Source organism: Abramis brama, assembly GCF_963993115.1.
Source record: "Abramis brama genome assembly, chromosome: 5".
NCBI lineage: Eukaryota > Metazoa > Chordata > Actinopteri > Cypriniformes > Leuciscidae > Abramis > Abramis brama.
The window spans coordinates 44986511-44996940 of record NC_139967.1 but is presented as its reverse complement, the minus strand read 5'-3'; the positions used below and the strand labels follow the sequence as shown (position 1 = coordinate 44996940).

Sequence of the window (10430 nt, the reverse complement as noted above, 5' to 3'; positions counted from 1 at the left end):
AACGTCTAGTTAAAAACTCCATTTTTCTGGCTGCTCTCTTAGCACGGCATTGGACTATTTTCTTTAATCTTCTTTAAGCACAAAGGAACAACTGTGTCTAAAGTGCTGGAAAAGAGAGAGTCAAAAGTTTCTGTCGCAATATCGAGTTCTTCTAAGCTATCCGGGATGCTGAGGAGATGAAACTGATCAGGAATATTATTAATAAAGCAATCTTTAGTGGCAGAAGTGATAGTTCTAACATATTTGTAACACGGAGTCGGCTTTGTCACATGATCCTGATTTATTATTATTTTCAATGTTGAAAACAGTTTTCCACAGAAATATTAAGCAGCAAATAATGATCAACAATGATCAATATAAGAACCATTATTAATATCTGAGTGCTAATAATAAATGGTAAAATTTGATCAGAAAATCAGCATATTAGAATGACTTCCGAAGGATCATGTGACACTAAAGACTGGAGTAATGATGCTGAAAATTCAGGTTTGCATTAGCCTACATTTTAAAACGTATTCAAACAGAAAATGTTTATTTTAAATGTTTCACGATATTATTGTATTTTTCATCAAATAAATGCAGCATTGGCAAACACAAGAAACTTCTTTCAAAAACATGTTAAACATCTTATTTATTCAAAACTTTTTAGTAGTGTATATTTGTGTTAAGCTGATATATTTGCTCATGTGAATGTTATTGCCGTTCTAGGTCAATATAGTTATTTGATTGGTCATGGTTCCCACAGAGTTGTGTGTTCAGATCTGTTGTGAAAGAGTCTCCTGTTCCCTCTCACACCACAGCTCCAAATTCTAGCAGCTGCGTCTCGTGATCCGCGCTCTGGAGACTTCTGTACAGGTAAAACTCACAGCAATACTCTAAACTCGAGTTTCAGCAAACCTTGTGTAAAAAGTGATAGCATAGGTCATTTTGAGTTGCCTTAATACAGTTTGTGAGGCACATACTGTAAGAAATCTGAGCTGCGTTTCTCAGAAGCATTGTGAGCTTGGTGCCAATGGCTCTACAATCGACTTACTTTTGAGAAACGCAGCACAGGTCATTTTTTGACGTTTTCATTTATTTAGCAGCTGAAAGCCACAAGCTTTCACAAGATTTTTTTTTTTTCCATTAAGGTGCGACTTGTAATAGTTGAGGCCAAAGTTGCTTATGTTCTTGCCAGACTTTTTTTGTTTTTGTTTGATGTTTACTTTACATTTGATAATTACTTTGTTTGAAAGCACTTTATTAGTATACAGCTATAGTGTATAGAGTACAGCGTAGTGTTGAGCTAATTTAATATTTTAGACAAAATTAGGGGTAACACTTTACAATAAGGTTTCCTTTGTTAACATTAGTTAACTACCGTAGTGGTCAAGATGATCTCCGTTCTTCAATAACCCTATACAAGTGTGATTACCAAAAGGAAAATATTCCATTTAAAAATTGTTTTATTTAAATATGAGAGAAGAACAAAACACTAAACTTGGTTAAGGTATTAAATGGACAAAATTATTTGGCAAACTGCAGCTACAGGTTTATTTTTACTATACAAAAAATATGCATAGAAAAGCAAAAAGCTCACAGGAAAAAGCATAGACTCACTACATAATCAGTTATTAATATTTCTTTGGCTATCTCTTGTTTTTGCATGTTCATAATTTCATCATTGTATGACTCCTTGCCATTGTGACCAAGAATTATGTCCGCACAATCTGGCGTTTCATTGCATTATTATAACAAATAAAACTGACTCAAAGCACAACTACAAATATGCTTACAAAATCATTTTAATAATATTTGAATAAAGAGTGAAGATGTCAATTTTTCTATAGGCCTGTATAAAAGCATGTATAAATCTTAGTTAATGTTAATTTCAACATTTACTAATACATTATTAAAATCAAAAAGTTGCATATGTTAATAGTATTTAATGTTTCTGGGCTAATATGAACCAACAATGAACAGTTACATTTATTAACAAATGGTAATAAATAGTAAATACTGTAACAAATGCAACACTCATTGTTAGTTAATGCATTAACTAACGTTAACTAATGTAACTTTATTGTAAATGTTACCAAATTAGGTTCATGCTTTTTTTTTCATTCAGAGTAGATATATTTATTATATTTTATATTTATATTTTTTTATTTAGAGAGCACAGAGACATTTTCCCTGCTTGTGCACAGATGAAAAGTATGAAGCATATAGTGATTCTGATGACTCTCATAAGTGGTGAGTTAATCAATGCACTTTAATTGTGCCTGCATGTGTAGCAAAGAACTATTCATGAATTGTGTGCATGTAAATAGGAACTGTATTTGACTTGTAAAGTCAACAAATGACTAATAGAGTCTTACACATAGGTGTGTTCACCGCTCCATTTGTGAAGGGGGAGCAGGCCACAACATTTTTACGTGTAAAGAGACAGTCTGACTACTGGGATCCCAGTTATTCTCAGAACCAATGGGGTTACACCATACAAGAGCAGGTGAACACTATAGCGATCTATCCACAGCCTCACATTTGATTTGTTTAGTGAAAGCTGCAGACATTGTTCAGCTGATTATAATGTTTGAATGTAGAAGTGAAACTGAACCAAAATACATTTATAACTTCTTATTTGGAACCTCTAAGCTACAGCACCATTTACCTGCAAAACGGTTCTATTTTAGTTAGGTTCACTATATAATTTTTGGGGAATTTTGGGGGGATTTGCTAAACTATACATTTTTGGAAAGGTTATTATATAAGGAGTCAGAAAATCAATGTTTGCATTTGCCCAGATGTCTATGTGGCAGCCATATTTAATTTTTTTTAAATGCCCGCCGTAAAACTTTAATTTGTAATATCTCGGCTTCTGAATAAGCTGGAATGTTGATTTTATTTTAACTGCTAAAGCCCCATTTTCAGGGTCAGGGAATCCAATGGTGCTAGTTACAAAGCTACAAGACTTTACCACATTAATCCATAGATGCATAAGTGGGTCAAAAATGACCTGGTGTGGTTGTTTTCTTGCAATATCATTGTAATGAAAAGTTGTTCGCATTTAATATTCCATGTTCCTCAAAAACCATATTTTTTTACCATCCCATTGAAATACATCCACAATATGGATAAAAAATTACACATCACAAGCCGTTGGTTAGAGTTCCTTTTATTGAAGAGTTAAAAATTAACTCATGTAAAACGTGGATGTTCTGGAACTATCGACATGCACATTTAGACCACAGTATGATTAAGCAACCTTTTTAATTAGACAGTTTCTATACATCATCTTATCATCATCGCTTTCATACATCACGGCTTGGGAATCGTCATCGTTCTGGCACTGGCTGCTGCACTGACACATGTCAGTACAGGCTAAGTCCTTAGCTCTGCAGGAGCAGCTCCCAGAAGAGCAGTCAGATTTACACTTGCATTGAACTCAAGGATGGCCTTTGGGGCTGGGAGGACCTCTGTGGTCACTGGTTTGAGCATGCCATCCGAGTGTTTGCAGTATCTGTTTTGTAGAGGATCCAGCTGTGGATCCTGCAGAGCAATGGCTGCCTGTGCCCATACTCTTGTTTGGACATGGACTCTCAAGATGTGCTGCTTCAGAGCTCCAAGTGTTGGAGGGAGCTTGTCACTTTCTGCCCTATGTTTGCAGAGGAGATGCCATCACTTATCCAGTGGATTTGTATGGGATCGTGTGAATGGCAATGAAGAACCAGACGTTGAGGGGTCTGGCTCAGCCGTTTCTGTGCTTCTTCTTTTCTGTCCACGCTTTTTGGCAGTGTAGTGTCCTGTAGCTAAAGCATGTGCATTGCGGTCTCTTGCATGTTGTATTTCAACCTTATTAGTTGCACTTGAGTGACAGGAGCGATGTCAGACTGCGTTCTCTGTGCACATTGTTTCTGGTGTGCAGTTCTGCAGTTGCCTTTGTACTTGGACATAGTCCCCATCATTCAAACTGGCCCTCTCTTGAACTACCTGAAGAATGAGCCCATAGGACTCTAATCTAGGGTGTTGGACCAGGACTCCTTTCTTTTTATCATCAGACTGGCATAAAATGCACTGCTTCCAGTTAATGGACTCCTCAGCTTAACATACCCCTTCTTTACCTTGTGACTTGTCACTCATGCTTGGCACCTGCAAAGACATAAAATATTATCAAGCTAGCTAGTGTTGTTATCTAACTACAAAGGGTAATTTGATGATGCATGATAACACATGCTCTCGACATAATAATTATGAATGTAGGCTACATACAGTAGCCTAATGTTAGCTAACTATAACGTAGGCTAATTTGTAGGGAAAAAAAACCCTCTTTCAAACAATCATCATTTATGACACTGACACATACTATACAGTAATGTTAGCGACCTGTTAGCAGCAGTAATAAATGTACATGTTGCTGAAATATAACATTCTGAGGTAAAAATTAAGATAATAGGCTACTTACTATACATGTACCAGATGCTCTGTAAAACAATGTTCTTGAGGGATGACACAGCTAATATATGTTGTGTGTTCCACAACAACTATCCCAGTATATCAGAAGTCATATATGACACACACTGTACAGTAATATTAGCTAGCTTAGTTAGCTGTAGTCATATATGTATAAATATGTTGTTGAAATGTATAACATATTTTCTGAGGTAAAATGAAGATAATACTTACTATACATGTGTTAGATGCTCTGTAAAAGAATGTTCTTAAGGGATGACACTTCTGATATAGCAAGTCTGAGGAAGAGGCATTTGCTCGAAACATCACGACAAATAAAATCTTTCAACAGGAACTACTTTGTGTGTGGATCACTCTCAGCACCCATACTAGTAGGTTTGCAATGTGCATGTCTTTGTAATCATTCCCACAATAAATATGAAATGTTTTAATGAGTGATATAAAAAAATCTTTATTTTTTGAAGAACAGCTGGAATATGAAATGATAACTTTTCATTACAAATATATTGCAAGAAAACAACCACATGGGGTCTTTTTTTTTTTACCTACTCATGCATCAAAGGGTTAATATGGTAAAGTGTAATTAGCACCATTGGATTCCTTGACCCTTACAGTATGGGTTTTAGCAGTAAAAATCAACATTCCAGTTTATTATTCCAGAGATAATACAATTTTAAATTTTACCACGGCCATTTTTTAAACTCCAATATGGCCGCCATATAGACATCTGAGCAAATGCAAATATATATGTTCTGACTCCTTATACAATAACCTTTCCAAAAATGTATAGTTTAGCAAATCCCCCAAAAATTCCCACAAAGGTTCAAATCTGAATATAATGAACCTGACTATTTGTTCTATTTTGAGGTTATAAACCTTTTTGTTTTATATTTATCCTGAATGTTTGAATTAAGAATCTCTTTATACAGTCATTATTTAGTTAAATAAGGTGCAGTAAGTAATTTTTGAGAAACACTGTTGATCATTGCTGTGCCTCCAAACTAAATTAACATGCAATGTCTGAAATCGCATACTTCCCTACTGTATAGTAGGCGAAAAACAGTATGTGACAAAGGAAATATGTCACAGTACTCATAAAAGAGTAGGGAAAAAGTACATGGATGACCTAGTACTTCCGGCGAGATTTTGAAGTGTGCATATGATGGACACTTTACTATCCCATGATGCCACGGGAGAGGATTTATGAATGGCAGTGAGGCGACGCAAGTAACGCTGGGAGGTCACATGTCAAGTCAAGTCAAGTCAAGTCATCTTCATTTATATAGCGCTTTTAACAATGTAGATTGTTTCAAAGCAGCGTTACAGAGATAAACGTATAATTTAAGGTTACAGAGATTGTTTTGGCTTTATAGCAGTTCTTTAATAAAGTTATTTTCCAGCTAAGGTTAGTTTTGATTGATTCGCTTCCGTCGCAACGATCATTTGTTATTAAATTAGGGGCCGCCAAGACGACACCATTCTCTCTACACTGACTTTAAACGCGAACCTGTGATAAACGCTGATGGCGTTCACATGCGCATTAAGAATTGGTTCTATAGTTATGTGTGTTTGAATATATGTGCGCAGGTTTGGAATTCTCTTCAAGCCAAGCCTAAACAAAGTACTGGTCTTTCCTTATAAATTTTGATACAGAATTTTATTTTATTTTATCACTTCGGGATAGGTACGCAAAACAAATTTCCCGAAAACGCTTTATCTGTAGAGTGGTAAAGGGATCCTCCATAGGGAGAGACTAGTTGGCACTTCAGCACTGCGTTGACATCGGGTCCAGGCGAGGGTCCTTCGTCAGATGGTGTTTGGTGTTTTAAGCCCCCAACGGCGCCTTCCAGGAAGCGAGGGAATGGGTAGGTTTAAGGTTGAGGGTAGGGTAGGGTTAGCTGCCTCTAAGGAGCCATTGGGGGCTTAAAACACCATCGAGCTCGTCAGATCTGGATACGGCCTGGATCCGGCAGGCTGCGGGAAAACCTTGGGATAAACAAAGACACTAAAATTAGCGTAGATGCCACTCTTCTTATGATGTAACGAGTACATCAGTATTTATGGGAAGTGTTCCTGGTTCCCGCTGACCTAATCTATGCAGCCTAACATTGAATTATAGAAGTCTATAATGTGTTATGTGAATGCTAGGTCAAAGAGATGTGTCTTTAATCTGGCTTTGAACTGACAGAGTGTGTCTGCTTCCCGGACAATGTTAGGAAGACTGTTCCAAAGTTTTGGTGCTAAATAGGAGAAGGATCTACCGCCAGCAGTCGATTTTGATATTCTAGGTATTATCAACTGGCCGGAATTTTGAGATCGCAATAGACGTGAAGGACTATAATGCGTTAAAAGCTCACTCAAGTACTGCGGAGCTAAACCATTTAGTGCTTTGTAAGTAATCAGCAATATTTTAAAATTTATACGATGCTTAATAGGGAGCCAATGCAGTGTTGACAGAACAGGGCTAATATGGTCATACTTCCTGGTTCTGGTAAGAACTCGAGCTGCTGCGTTTTGGACCAGCTGTAGTTTGTTTATTAAGCGTGCAGGGCAACCTCCCAGTAGAGCATTATAATAATCTAGCCTTGATGTCATGAACGCATGAACTAACTGTTCCGCATTTGTCATTGAGAGCATATGGCGTAATTTAGATATATTTTTAAGATGGAAAAATGCGGTTTTACAGATGCTAGACACGTGACTTTCAAATGAAAGATTGGTATCAAAGAGCACACCCAGGTTCCTAACCGACGACGAAGACTTAACAGAGCAGCCATCAAGTGTTAGACAGTATTCTAGGTTATTACGTGAGGAAGTTTTTTGTCCAATAATTAGAATCTCTGTTTTTTCAGAATTTAGAAGTAGGAAATTACGAGTCATCCAATATTTTATATCAGCTATGCATTCCGTTAATTTTGTGAATTGGTAAGTTTCGTATTGGTAAATATACAGCTGAGTATCGTCGGCATAACAGTGAAAGCTAATTCCATGTTTCCTAATGATATCTCCTAATGGTAGCATGTACAGAGTGAACAGCAACGGTCCTAGTACTGAGCCTTGTGGGACACCATACTGAACTTGTGATCGATGAGACATCTCTTCATTTACTGCTACAAACTGAGAACGGTCAGATAAGTATGATTTAAACCATGCTAGTGCAATTCCACTAATGCCAACATAGTTTTCTAGTCTATTTAAAAGAATGTTGTGGTCAATGGTGTCAAATGCAGCACTAAGATCGAGTAACACTAATAGAGAGATACAACCACGATTGGATGATAAGAGCAAATCAGCAAAGAGCAAGCGTTGGACTATTTCCTTTAATCTTCTTTAAGCGCAACGGAGCAATTGTGTCTAAAGTGCTGGAAAAGAGAGAGTTAAAAGTTTCTGTTGCAATATCAAGTTCTTCTAAGCTATCCGGGATGCTGAGATGATGAAACTGATTAGGAAGATTATTGATAAAGCAATCTTTAGTGGCAGAAGTGAAAGGTCTAACATATTTATAACATGGAGTCGGCTTTGCAGCCTTGGCTAAATGTAATTTACACGAGACTAGATAATGATCTGAGATGTCATCGCTCTGCTGCAGAATTTCAATGGCATCAACATCTATTCCATGTGATAATATTAGACACATGTTGTCCTGACACATGTTGTCTAACTCCAATTGAGTTTACAATGTCTTTAAATGCCAATCCCAATGCATCTTTTTCATTATCTATGTGTATATTAAAATCACCAACAATTAGTACACTGTAAAAAAAAATTACATCCCCAAGTCAAAAATTTCAAGTGACCAATAACATCTAAATTTTTCAATTAGTCTGACGTATTATTTCTCATTGAGCCAATGTTAACAGACTATTGCAAAAAGAATTTCACTTGGGCCAATTGAAAAATTTAGATGTTATCGGTCACTTGAAATTTTTGATTTGGGAGGGTTAGAAATTTTTTACAGTGTACTTTATCTGCAGTCAATATTAATTCTGATAGAAAGTCCGCAAATTCTTTGATAAAGTCTTTATGGTGCCCTGGTGGCCTGTATACAGTAGCCAGCACAAATCTCAAACGTGATTTATCGTTTACACTATAAATTTTTACATTAAGCACCAACACTTCAAAAGAAGTATATTTAAAACTTGATTTCTTAGTGGTTTTGAAAATATTACTATAAATTACAGCAACACCTCCCCCTTTGCGTTTCAGACGAGGTTCATGTTTATAACAGTAATCTTGTGGGGTTGACTCATTTAAAGTCTCTATGTGACATGATAAGGACAACATGGCGAATGTAGTAAAACATACTTTTTTAGTGGTCGTGAAGTAATTACTTATTCAAAATAAGTACCTATGTATGCGATTTCGGACGCACCCTTGTCTCTTTATCAGTCTTGCTCACTCTCTCTCCTCCCCTATCATAATTGGACACGCCCCCTGCTGCTGATTGGCTACTAGTGTGTTGTGCTGCTTGGTCCAAACCACTTTCTAAAGCAGAAATTGCTCACTGCACCTTTAAGACATCAGCAGTCAGAAAGTTTGCCTGTATTTAAAATGGCAAGGAAATGACAAGGAAAGTGATTAAAACAAATTAAAGTATGGTGCAATAGATTGAATAGAATGAATAAAATGTTTCTAGTGAAATTAAGAAGGCTAATTAGTAATAATATTTCTGGAACATGATGTCTATGTGGAATGCAGGCAAATGAATACTGGACTGATTTGAGAGCAAATGCTCAATACTATATGGACATGGGAAACCTGGTATTTGACCGTTCTCTGGCTGAGTGAGTATCTCAAGTACTCTAAATGATAAGACTGCGAAAACAAATTTGTACAATGCAATAAAACAACAAAGAAATGAAAGTCCTTTTTTTCTCTCCATAGTGAGAACAATAGGCTCTACATGGACATGCTGAGGAATGCAAGAGCACAGCTGGATGCACACACGGGCCAACAGTGATTGATATGGACAAACCCATTGACTGATTAAGTCAATGGAGAGTGCTGACGCTGCTTTGCTGATCTAAGGGATGTGGGCAGGACAGCAGCCAATATTTTTGGCATAGAGTTCTCTCAGAGATTACAATTAATTAGTTTGCAGGAATGCTTTTTATACAGTATGCAGAATGGAGGACTAGGAGAGCCACTTTAAAATAAAATAAAAATAAATCAATTATTGGTTTATTAAGTAATTATTAAATATTTTTGAGATTAAGAAAAGTAATTGGAAAACACATTTTAAAAAAGTAGTTTTAATGCAAAAAGTTGAATAAAAATGATTTAGCAATTCATTATTTTATTAACTTTTTTCTCAAAAATAAAAATGTAAATAAATAAATCAGGTTTTCTTCTTCAATTTGAACATTTATTTATTTAAATTTTTTTAATTGGTCGTTGATTTCTTAATTTTTAAGTAAATTGTGGCACTTTTAGCCTTCCGTATAGCTAACGTGGTGTGACATGCTATACTACATTTAAAACTGTTTAAAATTTTTTTTTTTTTTTTTATTCTGGTAGGCTATAATTATTAAATTATGCAGTTCTTCAGACATCACGAAATATTTTTAGCCTACTTAACTCTATTGGGCTAATAGCATACCCATGTTTTAATGCAAAAAAAAAAAAGAAGTTTATCATGATGTATTATTTGCTAACTTTATATATATTCAGTTGAATGTAAAGACAGAGTGCTTTTGCAGTTTCTAGCAATAAATTGTGCATTTTACACCTTTGTTGTATTCACTGAAAATTGCTTTAGAAATATTACCAATGTTCAGCATTTCAGAAGAGTAAAACATTTCTGCATTTGAGCATAGATTTTATTACAGTAAAGAAAAGATGACATCATCTCACGCGTGCCATTATTGCATCATGCCCGACTGCATATATAGCATAGAGACCGTGTTCTTCATGGCCTGCTTTACATGTACACACACTGATGCTTTAATATGCACATGCCATTCTTCCGAATGCCTTTTTTG

General features: G+C 35.9%; 1 protein-coding gene across 1 annotated transcript; it reads left to right on the top strand.

The window, feature by feature from the left end:
• Positions 1-753: 753 nt before the first annotated feature.
• LOC311083982 (uncharacterized protein C3orf85-like) lies at positions 754-10173 on the top strand. Its single transcript, XM_084115760.1, has 5 exons — positions 754-855; positions 2153-2232; positions 2364-2488; positions 9148-9233; positions 9334-10173. Exons 2-5 carry the CDS (start codon positions 2187-2189, stop codon positions 9407-9409), a joined length of 333 nt encoding a protein of 110 aa, XP_083971886.1. The 5' UTR covers positions 754-855; positions 2153-2186; the 3' UTR covers positions 9410-10173.
• The last annotated feature ends 257 nt before the right edge of the window (positions 10174-10430 follow it).